Genomic DNA, 23,062 nt, shown 5'->3' with positions numbered 1-23,062 from the left:
AGCAGAGTGATTGGTCACACCACATCTAGCTCAACAGGACTTAACATCAAGTTTGGATTAGAGCAACTTAATCTTTTATTACAACAGGTTAACACATTCCTGAAGCAGTAAAAACTTTTGCTTTTCTAATCCTTGCTGGAACTTATTCCCATAAAATATACATCATTTATATGAATATCATGAGAACAATAACCAAAAACAACTTAATTACACCTTAGAACAGCTAAAAAAAAAAAAGCAAAGTGCTGTTACATGCTCAGCATAGGATCTGCAATATACTGCAGATGCAGGATATTCCAGACTTTTTTCATAAAAATATATATAAAAAATATTTTGGCTTCAGCAGGCTGTAGCAACACCCATTCCATACCTGCTCCAGCCGACTATGCAGTGTAGCCGAGCAGACATGGAGACTCATGGCTGCATGAGCAGCTACCAAAATCCCCCTTTATGCTCTGCAAATACTATCAATTTAGTATGCCAATACACCAAAGAAAATATGACAGACAGGAGGAGGAGGAGGAGGAGAGAGAGAGACAAGGAGAGCGAGATTAAAAAGGTGAAAGAATAGAAAGAGGGAGCATAAACAGATACAGACAGGGATGAAGCACGTTTGGCTCATGCTGCTCCAGTAACTAAAGCAGATGTCATTATCACCTGATGCTGACACACACACAGACAGACAGCCTAGGACACACACATCGCAACACATCACACACATTAAGGAGCACATCATCTCTGTACATTATGTAGCTAACTCCACAGAATTACATAAGTGCTCCACTTACTGGCTCATGCCTTTGATTGAGAATTAGGACATAGGAAACGCAGACAAGACACACAAACCAAATGCTCATACAACCCACATTTTTTAAAAACTGTCTCTGTTGTACAGGATGGTGAGGACGTGTGTAAAATCATACCTGTGATGTATATATGTTTTGGTCATTTAATTTTCTTAGTCTTTTCTAAGTCTTTGCATCATAGCAAATGTGCACAACTAAGTGATAAGATAAGCTAATTTGTCTCTACTATGGCTGATTGAAATGGTTGATGTAACATCGATTATTGTTAGTGTAAACACAGTATATATAAAGTAACATAAATAATCACACTGACATTCAGAGTGATTAGATATGTCTCACCATTATGTAATCCATGAGTCTGGAGGTGGGCAATATGAATAAGATCCTTTGTCAAGGTATATCTTATTGATATATTTATGATATATTTTGTCTCAGTCAAGTAAATCAACAGCGAAACTGTTTAGAGATAAAGTAATCAGACATGAATGCGTGTTAATCCAGTGAATTAGATAATGACAGATTATGATACTTTGTCACATTCGTGCAGCTGTCCTTTTTTTTTAGCTAAAACATGAAAAGTATAATCAATTTGGTCAGAAATGTATAGATAATATGATGAGTTAAGATGATAACATGATAAGATTGTGCTGAAATTTGACAGAAGATCATTTTATTGAGTTATCACACGGAACCTTCACTGTACTCTACGTTGAAGCTGCCAACATGCAACCACTGCAGTTCTTTTCAATAAATGGATTTTGCATTTAAATCTGAGCTCTATACCGACTTCCAAGTATTAATACTGTTGCACAACTGCAGTCTTGTGTGTGTGTGTTAGTGCGCGTGTGTGTGTGTGTGTGTGTGTGTGCTGATATTATATTCATGTCTTATTTCTAAGTGCACAATGCAACATTTTGAAGCTCCGACTCCGGACTGAAAAGAACAGCGCTGCTCTTTTTTATTTTCCTTCTGGAACGCACAAATGAAACACATGCACATACACATTCAATACACGCTCGCAAACATGCTTCAATTATGCTCTGGACCACTGAGTATGTAGCTCAGTCCTGAGGTTGAAATGTCTGAACATAGTCAAGGACTTGCTATGCACAATTTTATCGCAGTTTGTTGATGTCTTCCACTCTGTGTGTATATGAAAGCAAAGAGAACAGATACGGGTGACTGCATAGCTGACCCTCATATTACTAGAGAGGGCAAGAAAGTGTGTGTGTGTGGTCTTCTTGACAATGATTTGCCATGACAGGGGAAGTGTACGGGCCTGCTGCCAGGAGCAACAGCATCCTGCTACCTAACACACATATATATACATATACACAACACAGTTTCATCGTATCTTCGCCAAACAACTGACTTTAAACATTTCTTGGTCTTTTATGCTTAAATTGACCCCTCATTTTGTTGAGTGTCCTGGTATTCCTGTCGTTCACACACTTTCTCTCCTCTAGCTTTTGTCCCGTTCTCATTTTTTTCTTCCTCTGCTTCTCATTTCCTGTGTGTCTCTTTAAATGACATTTTTAATTTGTTTTTCTCCAAATATTAATATTTGTCTATGTATCTTTGGTAAAATAATAGCATTTCATTGTCATGTTCCCAAATGCCACAATATCGCACGCAGACAGGTGACAAAAAAGAAAAAGAAAAAGCCTGAATAAATGAGACAAGAAATATAAATGACGCAAATGATTCTAGAAAGGACAGGGGAGGTCACTGAATGGTTTGATGAGTATGAAAATGAGCGAATGTCTGTTGCAGGAAACTTGTTCCTCCCTCCAGTAAAGTATACCATGGTACAGTGACGCTCTTCAAGTTAATCATGGTGGCCCAACACCTTCCTCAACACTTAATGTTGCCTTTTCTACAGTTTTCCCCAGGTAGTTGGTGTCATGTGACCCACCAGATCCTGCGTCATGATCAGTTTATTTAGTACAGCCTAAACAATAGTTACTCTTGTGAAATATATGGCATTTGATTTATCAAATAGTGCTCATGCTCTTTTTCCCACAAGGTCAATGTTTATTCATTTTTATGATGTTAGTGGAGATGGTCTACCTCTGCTAGAGAAAAACCCTGATCTTTATGTGTTTGCCCATCATAATAAGCACTTATCATGGGGTATTTTGTGATTTATAATTCTGAAATAGAAGTATTTGCCATGAGACTTTGCCCTTACCCTTTATGCTATGGTAATTATCCCCAATGATTCCATTGTGCTATTGTGGGTAATGCTGCAAGTTAGTGAGCCAAACTGTTTTATGGCATGGTGAAGTTTCTTGATTTTTCAAGCATTTAATTCACCTGATAAGACAAAAGCTGACATTCCGATCTTGATATTTCATAAATGTTTTGATAATTGATTTTTCAGAAAACATACTCCTACTTTTATCCATACTGCCCACTCCTGTTCTGAAAAATTTGCAATTCTACAGTTAACATCAATTTCAAGTATCAAAAAGAGATCAAGGAGAAACCACATGGATCACCAGCTCAATAAAAGCTTAAAATTACATCTGGAATGAGTATGTTACCTGCTTGAGTAAGGTGAGAAGCATTTTACTCTGCAAGCCTCTGCAGGGATTATTATTAAAGTTTCAGCTAATTTAAAATGACACAGCAGACCAGAGAAAAGGTTAAAACATTTACTGCTACCTTCTGACCTGGTTCTGCTCAGGTGAACCTGAGTAAAGCTGTGAGAACGTAGACGCTTTTATTGCAGAAAACGTATACCGCAAAAGGTTAAAAAAGTTCAAAGTAAATGATTTCATTTAATATTGTGACGGTTAAAGCAGATCAGAGAGAAGGGACAACATGAACATATCTTATTTTTATTGGATGGATGCAGAGAGGTGCGAGATTACGGAGAGAGAGACAAAAAAAGAGACAAAATAGCATTGACCATTAATGCATGAAGTCGACCTCAACCTGCAACTCCACCATGAATGACAGCACACATACTGTACTTGCATGAGTTCATACATACAAAGCATGCAGTGACAGCATTTATGTTACAGTTTTCAGCCTACAAATCAACTACTACTTTAACTACGACTGCAAGACTTTGTTGACTCTGTGTTGGGTCAATAGTGATGGTTGAAGGTGTGTGACATTAGAGAGCTCAGAAACAGCAGAGGGAAGTGGTCAGGGTGGGATAAAAAGCATCTAATTTTGGCACTGGAGTCCACTGTTTGCATCCCTTTGCATCCAGTCAGTGTTGGTTTCTTTTAACCATGTCTGCAATTTATCCCTAAGCTTAACCAAGTGCCTCCAGTTACCTAAAATGAACCAGGTGGCTAGAAAACACATAAATGACGTTTTGTCATGTGCATTTTAGGAATCACTGAAAAACATTGTGGTCCTAATGATAGTGGCGCCAGATCAGAAATCAGATTAGCATTTGTTTGGTGGACTTGTCAAGCAGGCTAACACTACTGGGCATTAAAAAAATTAAATTATCTTTTAATATTTGCCATTGAAAATCATTCTGGAGATTAACTGCAAATTGATCATTAATACTCAGGCGTGCTCAAGAGGCTTTCAAAGTAAACTTGCTTACTTAGTTAGTTGCTTATGTAATATCAGAAGACTTAATGACAGAGGAAAAGGTTGGAATCAATAATTGTGGTTATTTCAGTAGGAAAGTAATAATACATTACAAATGAAAGTCCTTCATTCAAAATGTTACTCAAAATAAAAAAGTACATAAGTATTAGCATCTAAATGTTCTCATGTATAGTATCAATATATATATATATATATATATATATATATATATATATATATATATAATAGGATAAATGTAGTGGAGTAAACAGTACAATATTTCCCTCTGAAATGTAGTGTAGAAGAAGTATAACAGAGCGTAAAGTAACCTGAATGGTACTTAAGTATGTGAGTATAAACCCATGACTACAAGCTGTAGAAACATTCCGGAGTATCTGCAATGATACACTGCATTAAAATCACGAAATTAATGAATCCTCGAGTATCTTGGCTGTGCTGCTCACAGGTGATGGCTTGATGGCTTGCGAGGCTGGGTGAAAAGTGGAATTTGAAGTGGCTGATTACGATGTAGCTTCTTCCTCTGAATCTGCCCCTTAGCCTGAGGAGGTGCAGACACCTGTTCGCTCTGCCTCGACAGTTCAACGCAAAAAGTCAAGAAGAACATCTGATGCATGGAAGAGACAGGTGAGGCAAACCTGGTGTGCTGCCTTCACATAATAATCTCACTGAGACAGCTGGCCCCTACACATCAAGAAAAAAATGAAAATTGCCAGCAGTCTCGACAGCCTCCTTTGTCTGTGTGACTTCAGCATGTTGACAAGCATCAGGGACTGCGCTGTTTCCAAGGAGCTCAGAATTCATGTGGATGTGGTTTGGGAGGAAACACAGCATATTATTGTGAGACTGCGTATAATACCTGCAAAACAGGTATGCACCAGGATAAACATGTTAGTCATGTTTTAATTATACACTTTGTTAAACTGTCACTCCACGTACCTGCCCTCCCATCGCTGTCTCCTATTCCAGCTGCAGCTGCAGCTCTCTCCCTGCAACTCATCTGTTTTCTCACCTAATCAAAGTCAGTGAAGCAACTTTTACGGGCACCTGCTCGTTGGCACCATGCCAGTAACGCCGCTTTTTGGTCTGAATTGTGTTTTGTATGTGTTATGTTTGTATGTGTTCGAGAAAGAGAGAGAGAACTGAAAGAGTGATTGTGTGCAAAAGAGGAGGAGAGGACAGGAGAAGTGTGAGTATGTATGGTTGTCTGGGTGGGTGTGCCTGTGAAGCTGCAAAATCATTTAAATAGGGAGAGGAATGCAGGAATGCTCGCTGGTGATTCTGATCGAAGCCAAATTTCTCTGTCAGAAAAGTCCCCAACCAGCCACATTGCAATTTCACAGTGATTGGAGAAGGAGTGGAGAAAAAAAGTGAGGGAGGAGAGACTGAAAGAGAGAAGAAATAGAGGAAGAAAGGGGGGTAAAAATGAATAGAAAAGAGAGATAGGAGTTAGAGGGAGATAGAGGCAGAGAGACAGACTGAGAGGAGTATGGTAATACAGAGTTCATTTTTGTGAGTAATTCAGCTTTGGGGGGAGAAGAACGGTGCTGTCAGAGGGGTGTCTTCCATCTTTGAAAGAAAAAAAAAGAAAAAAAAGTCAGCTTTCCAGGAATAGGCAACTGAAGTTTAAATCACACATCATTCTCATTGTCTCCCATTCTCACTGGCTCCATTCAAACTACACCAAAAACATTTTTCTAAGTTTCACAAATGACTATTCAGTTTCTCTGCCCACGCTCTTTCCGTGTAGGGCAGGGTGACACAGGCTCAGACAGATGATGAGTCACATTCATGAATGTGAGCACCACAGTCAGACTAACTTTCATGTCTGTAATGTGAGAGAAATTGGGAGGAACCTGTAGGGACGCCATGTGACCATGGAGAGTGATGAGAGCTTGCATGTTCTTTGGGGTTTTTATAAAACAATGAGCCACTGTACCAAGATTTATTGCATGGTGTTGACACCAACGATGCCTCTGGATTTAATGTGTGTAAAGGTCCACAGTATCTCGGCAGAGTGACATTAGGGCCACAGCGTGGAATGGTAAGTAGGCACGTTGCCCTTGGACTAGAGATCTAGGGTTTAAAAGTCCCCATGTTTTTCGAGCATCTGCCCGGCTGAAGCCTCAGACAGCCAGATCCTGAGTCACTATGAGCTCCAGGGGAGCTGCTGTGTGCCTGAGCTACCTGACTTCCCTGCAGAGGGAGAAGCATGTTTCACTGCAACGCATCACTTGGTATCACTGGAAATACACCAGATGTGAATATCAAGCTTATCTCATTAAGATGAGTCATTTTTCCACTTGCTGTAAATGCCAGAGAATGCGTTTTTTTTTTTACATGTGACTGGAACAGAAGACACACAGGAAGTTTCAGACATGCCTGAGGAAAATATGTTCAAATACTGGATTAATAATGACAGCGTGGATTCATCTGATCTGCTCTCACCTTATGAAAGTATTCTAATAGCCCAGCTAGTTGAAGAATAGTACAGCAATGGGGCTGCAGTGCATATTAAAGCAACTCAACCTCTTTATTTTGTTCTTTCCTCTCTTGATTCTATTCTATGTGGCTCACATTGTCTGTCCCTCTCTCCTGATTTCTCTGTCTCATCCTCCTCACCTCTGTCCCCGTACTTTCCCTCTGTTTGAGTTCAGTTTGACGTTATATTGTCTATATGACTTCATTTTTATTGCACAAAACAAACATAGCGGTAGCAAAGCTGGGGGCGCGGTGGAGGATTACTGGGCTGATTTACTCTAAATCTGGCACCAATCTGAAGGGAAATCCCAGCCAGAGGTTAGACAGGACCGATGGTCAGCCAGGATTATCTGCTAGTGTGAGGGGTTTACAAATTCAGCCCGCGCCGCTCTGATCAATGAGCAGACACGTTCCAGTCTTGATTATGTCAAACTTTATATTTGCGATCCAGCGTTTGCAGGTTGTGATTTTTTGATTGGTGTGAGAGCTCCTGTTAGATCTGAGGTGCTGACACGGTTGATGAATCAGAAACAAGCAGGTTCATTTTGGTCCTAGCAAAATGCGTGACACCCCGCCGCTGTCTGATTGTAGTGTGCGGACGCTGCGAGCACGAGACAAGAAAGGCAAAAGCCAACAATGTGCGTCTGAGGCAGTGCACTCACAAAATCAGTTCACATTTTAAAGTCCGTAGATTTAATCAACCCACCTTACTCACTCTTTGCTTTCCCCCCTCCTCTCCTCTCTTGCTAGTTTCCCTGTTTCCTCCCTCCCTCCCTCCTCATTTTGTCTCCTATACCTCTTCCTCCCCTTTATTGCTGCCTGTCTGCACTCTTCCTCAACTTTCTTCCCTTCTCTGTATGCATCTCTGCCTTCCCCCTTCTCCTATAGCTGTCCCTCTACTCTACTCTAAAAAATAAAGAAATGATCATGTGCTGAGACAAGCTCGCAGAATAACATGCTGCATGTTTCTCCTCTCTCATTCCGTCTCTTAATAGTTCCCCCTCTTCCCTCCTTCCCCTGTTCTTCATATCTCCCCTCCTCTCAGATCCCTCTGTGCACCTCTCGCCTCCTCTCTGTTTTAGGCAGGAATCAGCACTAATCAATAGCATCATCAGAATAATTTACCCCCACAAAGCAAATTTCAAATTAAAAAATGTGTGTGTGCATGTATGTGTGTGTGCGTAGTAGCAGTGTTTTAAAATCTGGCAGTGTCAGTGCACACCCACAAAATGTCTCTGCTCCTAGTTTATCTCATTGTTTGAACAGAGCTGCTTTAATTAGGACAGGCCTGTCTATCCGTGTGTGTGTGTATGTGCACGTATGTGCTTAAATGTAACAGTGTCTAGGTGTGTGTGCATGTTACCATAGTGCCCCCATGTGGAGGACCGAAGAAGAGCACATATTCTATAGTCTTTCTCAACACACGCACAAACTCACACACTCCAATGACACGGTGTTATATTTGGAAACACAATTTCATGCTATCAGTACTGGCTAGCTTTTCCATTTAGATAGCAGCCGTCTATATATGTGTGTGTGTGTGTGTGTGTGTGTGTGTGTGTGTGAGCATATGTGTGTGTGCATGTGTGCTGATGCTCCTGTGGGCAGTTGTGTGTCCGTATGTATGCATCTATTTGTGTGTAAGTGCACAGGCTGTCTGCGCGTTTCACAGAGATGAGTCCCTTTTTCCAAGTTTATAGAAATTAAAAGTTGGTTGTCATGGTAACATTTGGATTCTCAGTAATTATGTTGATTAAAAATGTGAAAATTAATTAAAAAGTCAGGAAAATGATCTCACAGCAGATGATCAGCGAAAAACATCAAAATGATTCAGATCTCTGTCCCTCTTTCCCTCCCTCCCGCTCTCCCTAATACACACAAGTCTCCTTCTCTTCCTGTCTTCCTCTGTCGCACATCAGAAGCCCTTTATTGCCACGCAACACTGAATTATCTACATTCATCTCTCACACACGCTTTGCCTCAGTTCGCTTCTTCCTTCCTTTCACACTTATACACATGATTTATGACATGATGAGATTTGTCTTCATGTCCGAGGAACGCGACAGCAGCAGCAGCAGCAGCAGCAGCGGCGGCGGCATCAGCGGCAGCACCCACCTTACTGTATCTCTCCCCTTTTCCTTTAATCACTCTACTCATTCTCAACATGTTAACAAGAATGACATGACTTGTCTAATGCCGCCGGAGCAGACACATCAGCAACAAAAGTAACACCAAACAACAGCAGCCTCGCAGTCTCACTTTCTCTCTATCAGTTTCTCCATTATTCCAGTTCTCTCACAATCCATCCCTTGTTCTCGGCCTTTTTCCTCTCTGACGGAATGAATAAACAGGCTCAGAAAAGTGTAATCTCTTTCTTTTATTAGCAACAGCAAACACAGAAACAATGAATTTACCCTCCACCCCTCCCTCTCTCCTCTCCTCTGCTCTCCTCTCCTCTCCGTCTGCTCTTCCCCTCTCATCAGCTCTAATGAACCACAAATCTCATCAGCCATCTTTTCATCAGCTCTGCCATCACTACATTCTGCACTTTAAACTGACTACTCGTAGCATGTTTTTGCTTCTGCTGTGGGCTGATGACCAGCAGGACCGTGCATAATTGATATTTAGCTGTAAGGTAGGACGCATATAGCTTTCCCAAAAAATATTGTGCTGACAGTCGGAGTCAGTATCGAGCAGAATTCAGTTATGACAGTTTTCAGTAGCAGCAGTGTGAGATGTGTTAACTGTGACAGCCCTGCTCTGGTTTACTAAGTGGTGATTCACTGCCAGCTGATCTTCAGCATGTTCAATATCTCATCGTGGTGATGTTAAGGAGGATGGTGTTACATATTTGCATTAAGGTGGGAGCATGATGATGCCTTTGCACAGCATATATCTCTGTACCTGTTTTAACATCATTTCTTCACAAAGGTAAAAACTACATAGCGTAAACATTCATCTTGTAAGATGTAGCAGTGACTCGGAACTGCGATTCTAAGCCTGTGTTGTTTTGTGCATCAACATCCCGCAGAAAACACAACAGGAGAGAGATTTTATGAAACATGTAAATGACATCTTTCATGTATAAAACACGTCTCGTGCCTGTGACACCGAGCCAAAGCATTGATCATGTGCAGAGCTGCCCCTCCCTATAGGCAGAGTGGGCCCACTTCTCTCCACAGGGCCATGACTTGGCTTGGCCATGTCTTCAAAGGGGGGGCGGCGGCGGCAGTGGTGGTGGTGGTGGTGGCAAGGTTGTGAGAGGGAATTAAGAAATTCTGCCAAGAGGTTTATCAAGAACAATATGTTGCACACCATCAGAAATGCAGGCATCAGTGACGTGTCTCTTCAGCAGGATACTGATGACGGCACATCAGAGCTAGTGGACTTAAAGTATGGAGTCTTTATGTTTATGTTTAATGCTGTTATGGCATGTTTTGAGGCAGTGAGTATAGCTCTGAGCAGACGTGTCCATGGTGGTGACCACCAATATACTCTATACAGTGTCTGTTTAATTGTAATGTGTTTTTATACCTTTATTTTAGTCAGATATACATTTGATTTTTGTGGAACATTTGTACACTGGGCTAAACTACACATTTAATTATTGTGCTTCGCTTACCTTCCGGTGTCAATTTAAAACACATGTCATTCTTTTTCCAGCAATGGTTTCAATTAATTTTCAGCTTTATTCAAATTTCAGTTCAGTTCATATCAATTAAAGTCATTTCTAATTTTGTCATATTCAGATATGAACTAGTTTTTATTTTATGTTTTATTTTTCTTCAATTCAGGTTTTTTTGTTTTCATACAGTGATATCACAGTAATACACTTTTCCCCCATTTTCTGCTTACCATCCCCGTTATTATTATTATTAACATTGTTTCATCCTTTCTGGTTGTCTTAACTCTTATTTAACACCAAATCTGTTAGCTGCATTTCACTTATCACTTTTAATATTAGTCCAGATAGAGAATACCAGTAAAAGCTTGTGTGGCCTACATGTGCACTAGTGTGTGAATATGTTTCTTCCTCATTTATGAATGGTATGCTTTCTACTTCCTCCTAGTAGGAGTGGGACTCTTGACCCCTCGGCCTGTGGGTGCCTTGGGAGGGGCGGGGCTTGGAGCGGAGGGGGCGGGGCTTGGAGCAGGCTGGGCCTTGGGCTGAGGGATCTCAATGGGGAGTTTGGGAGGGATGATTGTTTTAGGGGTCAGAGTTGGTTTCGCCTCAGGGATTTTCTCTCCGTGACGGTAGATGCTGACCTGGAGACAGAGAAGATGAGACATGATATTAATATTATGTAAATCTTTTCCATTCATGCATTTACTCCATTGTATCTATGAGTTTCAAAGGCCTACACCGTTCTTAAGTGTGGAATATCTGAGGTAAGGAATTCATATGAACTTTTAAATCACGGTCAGATAAAAGACACAAGGTCAAATATCAGCTCAAGTGTGATCACAAAAATATATCACTGTTAGGCCCCAATGAAAAGACAAGATTTGTGCCACAGATGGTCTGAAACATTTCACGGCTCTCAGTAAATCCAGTAATTTGTGGTACACAGCAGCGACACTCACCACTATATCCACAGACTCCCCTCCATATTTGTTCTGGACAATCATGGTATATCTGCCAGAATCCTCCATGGAAACACCTTTGATCGTCAGACTGGCAAACCTACCCTGGTCCAGGGAGACCACGTACTGAAATATGAAATAAAAGGTTGAAAACAGCGAGAAAGGCAGCATGGGGGACTTTAGCATGATTTAACATTTAAAAACGCCTGTGAAGTAGCAGCAGAAGCAGAATGAGCTTTGATTACCACCTCCTTTTAGCAAAAGCTGAGCACTGCTAGAAGGGCTTGATGGACACGAGGACTGCTCATGTAGATCCATTCAGATCTATTGTATTGTTTTATTCTGCTGAGCCCTGTTGGCTCAACCAAAATATGATGGGACGGATGAGAATTAAAACATGCTCCATTCATACTTCTTGAGACCACAACAACTAAACAGTTGATGCGTAAAAGCCTTCAGAGTTGAAGAACACTTGTGTCGATGTTCTCCAGACACCTGATACAGTACTTGTATTTTGATCTCTACCATGCGAGTAGTGCCAGTGAATATTACAGTATTTTAATTTCCCTCACTCATGCCTGCCTACTCATTTGCAAGGTCTGGACATTAGTACATTTTTATGGAGTGGCACTTGTAGCAGGCTAATTACATTCCTATTAAGAGAAACACTTGCATTTTAATTCTGAGAAATTAAAAGCTCTGCTAGCGTAAAAATCAAAAAAAGATGCCATATTTGCACTCGATGGCCCTTTTCTAATTAATATGTCATATGGTCTTGGATAATTGCTTTCATTTATTAGACCAATGTAGGCAAATCTGTGGGCTGCTGTATTAAAAAACACAACATTATGCTATTATAGTTGTTTTGGTGGTGACAGTGGTGGCCAATGGTAAAAATCATTCATTTCTGGTATTCACCACTTGCTCCCGCTCACCTTTATTTAAGCCTGTATAGTTTTACAGTATGACCCATTCTGTCTGCGTTTCAGTGGAATATTCTTTGCGTCTGTGTATATTTCTGTGTGTTTTCCTATTAATATCTTCTGTAGCCTCAGTGGTAACCAGGTAGGGGATGTGTACTCCTGAGGTTTGGAAAACACATCACCAAGGACATCAGCTCTTTCGACAGATTATTAGCAGGTGAGAGAACGAATAAAGAAGAGGGTAAACTTCAACTCTTATTCCACCTGGACCGCGGCTTCTTCAACTTAGATCTTCAAAGCTGTTAGGAGCCGTAGGATACTGATGCTTTTGAAAGAGCCTCCGCTAACTGGGGGTAGACGTTAGACTTACACTGGTGGGCAAGTAGGTCAATAAGAGATAGATTTGTTCCATTTCAGATCCAGGTATGTGCTGATAATACTAAAATAACTGTATTATATTAACTCTATTATGTATGTAGATCCATCCATTGGATAACGGATGCTGAAGTCTCCTACAGAAGCAGATAGAGGTCCTTTGTGTCTATATATGGAGACTTCGAGCAGTGTAATCAGTCCGTTTTCAACAAGGAACCAAAGTATCATTCTAGATCTAGTCCATTTCATCAGTTTCAATCCTGCATACTGATTAAAACTTAACTGAAACATACATTGATAAGTAAATACTTTTTTATCACCAAGCTTCCTCCAATATTTCGATATTTTCCCCCCATTCTTTTTCCATTACTTTTCCATTAGTTTGCATGCCGTTTTAAACATAAAATGTCTTGTTCTGTCAAGAAAATGATGTTAAAACTGTTAAATCATGGTTTGTAGTACATGTTCTGCCCTTCACAATGCAAGCCACGCGATTTCAAAGAGGGAGAAACATTCTAACTCAGTCAAAGTCACCATGAGTAACGCAACAGCATCCAGTAGACGCTGGGAAAACCCTTTTTATCAGTAGACGTTAATAGAAACATAACGTTACAACTGTGTCTGATTAATAAGGTAATTAATCATGAGCGAGGAAGGAAGGGCCGTGTTTGGGAGGGGAGTAATCAGCTTCAAGAGTCAGCAGCAGCATGTGGCAGGTAGGAAGCAAAGAGAAGAACGAGGTCCTTGTTGGAAGCGTTTTATCTGTCGGTGTGGCCCAAAGCTTTTACCTGATCGTCAGGCTCCACCTCGGCTCCATTCTTCAACCATGACACCTGAGGCTTGGGGTCCCCACACACTGTGCATGTTAGACTCAGGGTCTACAGGAGGAACACAGGCCGCTTGTTAGACGAGCACGTACAAATTGACAAAGACCAAAAATCCCGCGCACACACTTACCTTCTTTTCCATAATGGTGACCACGTCAGGCAGTCCTCCCACCACCTTACCACGGTCTGAAACAAACCATCGTCAATATTACCACCTACTGCTTATCATGTTGAAGATGAACTTAAGGTCTTTATTTTCTCTAAGAGAACTAAACAACCAGTAGCTTCAAATTTAAAAAAAAGAGAGAAAAGGAAGAAAAAAAGTGAAAGAAGGAGAGTGGAGGGATGAACTCACTCTTTTCAGCATAGGCCTCAGCCCTGAAACACACAGAAAGAGAAGTTAGAACTTCTTCCTACTCTCTCATACGGCAGGTCAGCAGTACACTCTAACAGTATTGGGTACCACAGTGTAACCTGACACGTACCTATCAGTAACCCTGTGTTGTAAATGCTGTGTAGCCAAGTGTGAATATGTTTCCACTATCTGGCTCTGCTCACTGACCACACACATAATATCTTTTCCATTTTTGGGTCAGTAGCAGTGGTCAGATGGTTTGCCACAAGGCATTCCGGGTTTGGAGCCAAACCTCATTACACTGTAGTTTATTCAGGGACTTAACAGAATCTTTTCTAAGGGAAAAAATGGTATTGCTTTGTAATAACTGGGTGAGGGCTGTCGGAGCAGCATGGAAGGACCAGAGGTCAGCCACAGGACCAGATGGCAAAGGGAACTCTGCTGTCCTCTTGGCATAGTGATGCTCAATCAAAGGGGCAACAGGATGTCACTTGTTTCAATGTGTTTGTGAAATCTTGTGCTTAAACGTCTCTCTTTGACTGTTAATTAGAAAAGGGATTTGGACAGTTTCCACTCTGCATGCACTGTTTAGTGTTTGGAGTTTCAATTGATTTTCTAAATGGATTTGCAAAAATCAGTGTAGGGGGTTTCGCTTTGGCCCAATTAGCCAAAGGGCCCAAAGGATCTCAGCTACCTGACTGCTTCTATTTTTAACATTGATTTTTATGTCAATTATGATATACTGGACTTTTGGGATTATACTGTAGTTTTTGAAATTTTGAGAGGCTCAACTCGTAGATGGAGAGCAAACTTTTCTGAAGTTGTTCTGATTATTCATAAAGTGAAATGCAGCTTCCCGCTCCCTCCCCCAGGAACTTAGAGGCTGAGCCTGCAGGTGGATGCTGGGCTGATGCTGGGTGGAGGTGGGCCTGACGAACTGCTACAGTAGAGCAGCTCCAGTGTTTGCAAACAGAACAGTATAACAGCAGCACAGTAGGTGCATTAAAAGTCCGGCTGTCTATTGATCTTTGAAATTGATCGTCCTAGTGGAAAGGGTGTGTTTGATCTACATGCATCTTGCAGTCAGTAAAGTAAGTCCGTGTGGAGGCTCAACTCAAGTTGTCTGGCTGCGGTGCTCTGCAGCCTTTACTACTCTCTCTAACAGGATGTGGGATGTAATCATTTGTAAATGTGGAAACTGAAATATGAATCTGTTTATTTTTTTTGGAGATGTTATTTTTAACATTCAAATTTAATGAAAGACACTCAGTCAAATGATCCAGTGTATTGATAGTAAACGCTGTGCTTTACCGGGTTGTTTTTTTTTTTCTAAACAAGGATAACGAATATCATTATCAGTGATGAAGCGGCGTAAGTTTCAATGCGAAGGTAACAGTGATTCATCATTAGCAGAGTTAGTCTGACTGAAGTACACACAGAAAGGCACAAGTCAAGAAATAGATTTGGGAGCGTAGTCTTACTTGAGTTTCTGGAACTCGGCAAAGGCCTTTTCATATACTGCAAAAGACAAAAACAGAACTGTCACGTTTCACAGCACTAATTGTCTCCCTTACTTTTACAGTAGCGCATTAGAAATCCACTTTTTGAGTATACGAACACTCAGCCCTGTGTCTGATGCTTGCTCCTTCATGAACAACAGCGGCAGTGTTTGGTGTTATTAAATGGAGGTTAAACTAACACATTTTGGTGAAAAATATAAATACACTATTGGCCTCAGCACTCGAGGAGGGGAGTAATGCAACGTGGAATCAGTGCCTTCAAAAGTAGGAATGTTTGGAACATACTCGTAGAAGGACAGTGGAGAGGTTCATTCTGCTTAAAGATTGGTTTTGAGCAGTTGCTTTGGATATCTCGATACTTTTTCTGCATGACAGCTGCAGTTTTTTGTGAAAAAAAAACTTTTTATGGCCACGTTTGAAGCCTACAGGTATGTGTGTTCGATACTCAGGAAGGTTGGAGTGTCACTTGAAAGTTTTAAACTGCAGATTGAAGGGAGCTCCATAAAAAACAAGCTGACTGTGTTGTTTCCGGCCCTGTTTTTACCATATTACCAATAAAAAGAGCGAGGAGGTGAAGGTACTGACCATCGCCACTGAGGTCCAGTTTGCGTTTATATGAGTTTTCAGGATCGGCGATCAGGATGGAGTACATTCCTTTATCCCTCTCACTTGGCTCAATCACCTGTGAATCAATCAGTCAATTATCCAATCAGCAAACCCATCAGCTCGTCGGTGTCTAGTTGTTTATTTCTACTTGCACGTCTTACATTCATGGCTCTAAAAGGATTCCTTCATCCACCAGGTAATGACAGCTATAAATCTAACTGACAAACACTAAAAGGAGGGTACACTGTTTAATCAGTTAAGTTTAATGAATCTTAAAATGTATGATGTATTCATTCATTAGCTACCCTTTCTAAAGGTGAGATTATCTATTTAGTCTGTCTCAAAGTTGCCCTGATATCACCTCCACAAAGGCACTCTGAGGACTTTTAAGCGACAGTGCCAGTGCCCGAGGGGCTTTATTGTCATAAAATTACCCATGTATAATCCATCTAAAAAGCACATTTTGTTCTGCATTGTACGGGAGACGATAATACCTCCATTGTTGCCATAGAAGGGTTTCCTCCAATCACAAGCTTGTCACTGTGGGCGAGTTTAGTTTCACTGAGGTGAGGAGAGGAGAGGAGAGGAGAGGAGAGGAGAGGAGAGGAGAGGAGAGGAGAGGAGAGGTAAAACACACATCCACAGCGTGTGTAATGTTTGTATGCGAGTTGGTGAAGCTTGCTTCAGAGGTAATGGAAAATCACGTTTACATGCCTGCCTAATGTTACGCGTAGGGATACCAATTTCTCTTTGGTGCTATCTGTCACTCTCTCACACACACTCCCAGAGAGGACGGCGAGAGGTTAAAAATCTAATCTCCATCATTTTTGTTCTTTGAATAATTGAATAATTGAAAAAAAAAAAAAAAAAGTAGCTCTGCTACCCTCTGTCATCTTCCTCTTTCATTCTTTGTCTTTCTTTCTGTCTCTCAATCCATTTCGCCTCCCTCCACATTTTATAATCTCTATGGTACGACAGAGTGCTTTTAAGTGCAGAAAAGCCTCGCTTCTTTATAGAAAATTATAGGGTATGACTTTTGTCACAAAACGGGGCAATTTTACTGCAATAACCAGGATAATGAAAACACTTGCCAACAGCCATCACAAGTTTTATTATGTTGCGTATTGTTTTTGCCACTCCCGGCAGTTTCACTTCAGAGGAAAGCAAAATGATGCGTTTGTGGTCAGCATGTTTATAAGTAGACTTAGAAGAATACTCTTGTCCCTCCTAAAACCACTGCTAGGACCACAAATACTGGAGTTATTGTTATCATTATTTTCTCCTTCTTCTTCTCCTGAGTGTTAGTAGCTGTCCTTGGTGTTGTGGTAGTAGTAGTAGTAGTACAAGTGGTGGTGTTAGTAGTTTTGTGAGTATCATCAATATAATTTCTTACCCATGATACCAGGTGATGTTCATCTCTTGGGTGTAATACTTCATGTGACACTGCAGCTGAATGCCTGTTGCTGTGCAGCTAATCACCAGCTCTGCTGCACTGGCTCCTACAGGAGGTGATGGAGGTGATAGAGGTTGTGGATGACACATTTAAAAATCAGAATGAGATGCATATTTTCCATCTGCTGCTGGATAACCTGGCCTCTCTCTGCTTTTTTTGCTCAGAATTAATCAAATAAAATCAAACTTCCATCTGCAGCCATTTGTACATGTAGTGTCCATTTTAAAACTTCCCTTTTTATGTTACCTTTATCCAGCTTGGAGAGCAGAATTGCACTAATGAAGCAGAGTGCAGGCTGTTTGTATGCCTCACTTAATAAAGCGTTTCAAACATCCGAAGCTTTAATAACTTTTTTTTTTTTTTTTTGAAAGCTGTTATATCTAAAAGGGGGTTTTATACTACACTGTGTCTGTGTGGGACTTTGCCCACTGCACATTACAAGTGTACAAGTGTGTCATCCACCTGGTCACATCACCATGGTTTCCCATTATCACAGTAATGAACCCTCTTCTCCTATGCAACCACTGCTGTAACAGTTGCTGCAGAGCTGTCAAGTGACTGTCTCTTAAAATAGGAGTAAGATGCTCCTCCACACTGTCACTGTGACAGCGCAGTGGAATTTTAAAGTGATTTCACCACATGATGGCATGATGGCCAAATGCTTCCAGCATGACAACTTCTGCCACATGCTGATAAGTGCGTGTGTGTGTGGAGCAGTGGGATTTTAAAACAGAAATGTATCAGCCTAGTTATGGATCTAAATCTCCAATCATTGTGGTGTGATTGCACCGTGTTGAATGTAGACAATGTGAACTTGAGCCCTTTAGTTGGTAGAGGATGATGATGGTGATGTTTAGTACCGTTTTTAAGATGGACTTCTGTTAGTGACATAATTGATGTCTGTGTATTTGCTGTGTATTACACAGTGTCTGTGTATTCACAGACATCAATTGATGTGTGATCTCAGTGTGTGTTTGTGTGTGTGTGTGTGTGTAAAAGCAATATACCCACCAGCCAGTTGGTTGATCTTGTTGATGGCATCGTCAAAGACTACAAGAGAGGCAGAGGAACATTGGGTCAGAGACAGAGCCACAAGGATGGAGTCAAGATGCTGCCCTCTGGTGGCTGCATTCAAAACTCAGTAAGGAAAAGTTTCAATTGAGCATTCAGGTTTAAATGAAGCAATTCTTGGCATGTAGGAGTCTGTGTGTTTGCTTCTCCCCGGTTATAGAGTTATAGTGTATTTGAGAGAGGCTGTCTTAATACTCTGTGATTCAGTTTCCCTGTTGTCATTATTAACCAATTAAATATGTCTGTTCCGATGCCCAGACTTTGAGAAAATGGCAAAAAGGTATCAAGAGTTGTATCCGTCAGCTAATCTCTACTTTAAGCGCTGATTAAACACTTAGTAACCTCTAATACAGAGGGGATAAAAGATGATCTGACAGTAATGCTCAGCTGTGCAATCGAAATGCACACAGAAATTCAATCTGGAGGGACTGCAGAGTACCAGCTTAGATTTATTTCACACAAACCTTTACAAGAACATTAAAATGGATTTTCTCAGGAATAAACAGCCAGCAGGTGAACTAGCTGTCACATGGCAAGAGCTATTTTTACACAGTAGTTAGACAACAAGGTTGAGGTTAGACGGTTTGTTAAAAATTCATCAGTTTACCATGTACAGATACAGTACATATACAATTTTCCTGTCTCCCACTTTTTTAATGAGCATTACACTTTCTTTCAGTTTATACTTTTCATTGGCCATTACGCTGTAGGTTATTATTTATTCTTGCTCAGTTAGACAACCAGCCAGCCAGCGAGTCAGAGAGTTCCTCATTTAATAAGTAAGATGAATTAAATAAAGAAAGATATGCTTACCTTTTCCAGAGATGTCAATTTGGCTCATGTCTTTTCCTCTGTCATCACTAATGGTGGCCTTATAAACTCCTGCTGTCTTCAGTGAAAACTGGAGGAGAAACAAGAGACGAAACACATGAAATCGTGTCGGTAGCACAGAATTGTTGAATTCTAAACCTGACCACACTCTTTTCTACAACGTGTTCTTGTTTTTGAATCCGTAGAGAAAAACTGAATTGTGTAACATTGTAAAAAAAAAAAATTGTAACTTACCAAGTTTCTGAACTAAACATTTCACACGCTACATCATGGTATGTACACGTGTAACCGTGCATAGAAGTAAAGGTTTACTTCATGGTCTCACAGCATTCAGAAGATTAACAGCACCAAAGTGCAATTACCAGTTTAATTGGCAGTTTACAGACTCCTGATCCCAGGTCAGGCTTCACATCAGGGATGATCTCTGTGTCTTCTTTATACCAGTGGAACACTGATTCCTTCTTCAAGTTAGCGACCTGCAATGAAAAACACAGTCAAAAATATTATTAAAGCATCAAACATGATTAGCATTAACAAGGAAGAGAGGTTTTTGCTTCTTTTACAGCTTCCATATAGAAGCGTAAAAATCCCAGTGGCACCAATTCAGATGGACCCAACCCAACAACTGCATTTTTGCACTTCCCCCATCAAACCGCCTCTAAAAGTCACTTATCAGTCCCGATTTTAGATGTGATGCACCTCATCTTTTCATGGCAACCAGAGCTATTTAACACTTGAAGTGTAACAGATCCATTAGAGATGTTCTGTGGGTGAAATCACAGATATGAATACACTTCAGTTCCACCTTATAGAGACCTGTTGCCATTAAATGCCATTAATGCTGCACATCTCAGGTTTTATAACTCATTACAAGATGCAAATCCAACAAGTCAGTGATGTGTGTGAAGTTCAGTTCATGTGGCGGTTCATTAAGACCAGGAGATACCTCTACGTCTGCACTTGGAGCAACTACTCTCACCCCACCTCACGAATAAAAAAATCCACTCTTGTTGTAATTTTTAAAGATTATACTATATCATCACCAATTACTGACACCAAGTACAAATGGAGCCTATTTCTGCAAAATAGTTGATGCTTAAATAGAAGCTTATTGATGTATATAGTTACACATTCAATTAACTGCATATGTGTGTTGTGTTTCTACATTCATATTCAACATGCACATATTTGGGCTGAATTGACAAACCGTTAAAGCAGATGTCAGCTTCAGATTGTCTTGGGGAAAATGAACAATACTTTGATTTTAAAATTGTCTTAATTATATACTTAACTCTAACACAGCCATGGCAAAATCCTGTAATTCTGGTTATTTTCAGCATGGACATGAAGCAGCATTGTCGCATCCCGCTCTCTACCTCCATGGAATGGCTAATCAGCAATCCGCAAGTCGGCCTTCCCTTTGTTTAGAGTGTAAATATTCAATAATTATTGAGTTCGGCTGTGTTTACCTTGCTGACCAAAGTGACAGAGCAGTCTTCTCCAACTTGAAGTGACAGGAACTCACTGAAGTGGGGACCTGAGGTGGATAAAGGCAGCAGAGAAAGGCCCAGGGAAGGGACATGAGCTTAGAACAAATCACTTGTGGACTCTGCGTGAGCTCTATTAACTTAAAAATTCTTAATTCAAAAATATTATTGTGGGATCTTCTCACGCACCTGCAATAGCTGTTCAGTACATTTCTAAATTTGGGATCATTATTTTGTCATACATGTGAAACAGGTCTACTTTCTGTTTTAAGGTTCTACCTTCCCAGTTGAAATATTACTGGTCTATTTCTTTGCTGTCGACTCGCTGATTAGATTAGTTGTCTCTCAGGCAACATAGCGGTGTGCTGGTCTCGGGCTAAGTGGAGTAAACTTCATACAAGCTTAAAAGTGGATGATGTTTTGTGTTTCTTACCCTCCTTGACTCTGATGTACTCTCTCCTCTGGTACTCAGCCTCAGCCAGCGCTGCCTTGAAAGCTGTGTGTACATACAGATACACATATTCAGAGAATATTTAAAAGATCAAAGTGTTGCCAGTAGTCATTATAGATTATTTCAGTGGATTAGCTAGCTAATGGTCCTCTATATGAGAGTAGAATCATAACTTATATGAAAAAAAACACATAACCTCTTCAAACCCACCTATATATGTCTATAATATAGTCTTTTATGCTAGAGGTGCAGTATGTCTACTGCTAAGCACCCACACACACAGACATACACAAGCAAATATATACTACACATGCCTCATGTTCGTGTTCTGGCTGAGGTTTACCAGCATATCATATTAGTAAGGAAAATGAAAATGGCAAGTCCCTTTTGCACGCTTGGACACAATATAGTACATTGGCAGCTAAAATGGAAAAAAAAAAATGTAATTCTTGCCTCAATTATTGTAATATCACTGCAATACGTGAAACTAAATGTCAGAGTGGAAAAACATCTTCATGTCCACTGCTTACCGTTCTTAACCCTTTAACGTCCTCACCAAGAAAAAAGCAATGAAAAAATGTATTCTTTATATATTTTATTTCCTAATTACAAAAATCAATGTTTTTTTATGAACAGACCCCACATTTTTTGAAATATTGGCCTCTACCAAACGGTTGAGATGTCGTAAGTAAAACATGTTTTCAATAAGATATAGTGATTCAAAATGTGCTCTACCATATGGTTGAGCAGAAGGTTAAAGGGTTAAGCTGGTAGACTGGAGTAGGGCTATACGAGGTAGGACCAGTTTGGAAAGACAGTGGAGATGCTGATAGTGAGAAATCAGTGCTGGCCTCTCTTACCATCTCCAATCAGTACCAGTGAGCTCTGTGCTTTGCCTCCTCCATCTGTGATCTGGCAGGTAAATGTCCCCTCATTTTCCTCGGTGAAATGGTCCATGATGAACTCAATGATACCCGTAGAGACGTCATGACCCATCTTGTTGGGCTGCAGAAAAATAGAGTTAGTTGTTGTAAAAGAGGCCATAATTCACTCGAACATAGACTCTGAGAATGCGGATACATTTTACTATGATTACGGTTTTAATGTCGCAACACGCAGCTGACTAAATAATGGTCACTGTACATCGAGGCCAGGCTGACAGCTCTTCTAGCTTGAAGCCAGAAAGTCATTTTTTCCACTTGTCCAAGTGTCTATGCATTAAACTACAGTGTATCTTACATCAGCTCCAGACAGTTCCTTGTTGTTGGCAAAGAATTTGTAAGTGACATTGGAAGAAATCTCTTCAGCCTGCAGCCAGAACCTCATTCTGCCTCTCTCCAAAATCTTATAGGCCAATTCTGATTTCAGTGGGATGACTAGAGGAGAGGAGAGAGGAGGAGAGAAGAGGAGAGGAGAAAGGAAGGTTACAGTTCAAAAACATTACTGCACTGTTTTATTCCTAACTTAACCAAACTGTCATTACTTTATTAGTGAGAGGAGAGGAGAGGAGAGGAGAGGAGAGGAGAGGAGAGGAGAGGAGAGGAGAGGAGAGGAGAGGAGAGGAGAAGAGAGGAGAGGAGAGGCAAAAGAAAAGCAGAGGTGAATAGTGGTTAGGCAGGTGATGCAAAAGCAGGTAAGACTTTTTTGGATCAAATAAAAAGAGAAATGTTCTCCTAAGAGAAGAAAGAAATCTGAAAGGTTCAAAGCAAGTCAGAA

General features: G+C 40.6%; 1 protein-coding gene across 1 annotated transcript in view; it reads right to left on the bottom strand.

Moving 5' to 3' along the window:
* Positions 1–9,225: 9,225 nt before the first annotated feature.
* The window catches only part of myom2b (myomesin 2b), a 30,745-nt gene continuing 16,908 nt past the window's right edge, over positions 9,226–23,062 (bottom strand). The window contains exons 24-39 of the mRNA XM_070834900.1: positions 22,586–22,722; positions 22,207–22,351; positions 21,329–21,391; positions 20,878–20,945; positions 19,771–19,884; positions 19,391–19,478; positions 18,518–18,556; positions 17,447–17,552; positions 16,548–16,614; positions 16,033–16,129; positions 15,409–15,445; positions 13,928–13,950; positions 13,703–13,758; positions 13,534–13,623; positions 11,448–11,573; positions 9,226–11,129 (exon numbers count right to left, since the gene is read on the bottom strand). Coding sequence (XP_070691001.1) covers positions 10,920–11,129; positions 11,448–11,573; positions 13,534–13,623; positions 13,703–13,758; positions 13,928–13,950; positions 15,409–15,445; positions 16,033–16,129; positions 16,548–16,614; positions 17,447–17,552; positions 18,518–18,556; positions 19,391–19,478; positions 19,771–19,884; positions 20,878–20,945; positions 21,329–21,391; positions 22,207–22,351; positions 22,586–22,722 — 1,466 coding nt within the window. The 3' untranslated portion in view covers positions 9,226–10,919. The remainder of the gene's footprint in view (positions 11,130–11,447; positions 11,574–13,533; positions 13,624–13,702; positions 13,759–13,927; positions 13,951–15,408; positions 15,446–16,032; positions 16,130–16,547; positions 16,615–17,446; positions 17,553–18,517; positions 18,557–19,390; positions 19,479–19,770; positions 19,885–20,877; positions 20,946–21,328; positions 21,392–22,206; positions 22,352–22,585; positions 22,723–23,062) is intronic.

Source organism: Pempheris klunzingeri, chromosome 1 (genome assembly GCF_042242105.1).
Source record: "Pempheris klunzingeri isolate RE-2024b chromosome 1, fPemKlu1.hap1, whole genome shotgun sequence".
NCBI classification, from domain to species: domain Eukaryota; kingdom Metazoa; phylum Chordata; class Actinopteri; order Acropomatiformes; family Pempheridae; genus Pempheris; species Pempheris klunzingeri.
The sequence above is the reverse complement of the archived record's forward strand: the minus strand, read 5'-3'. Positions and strand labels throughout refer to the sequence as shown.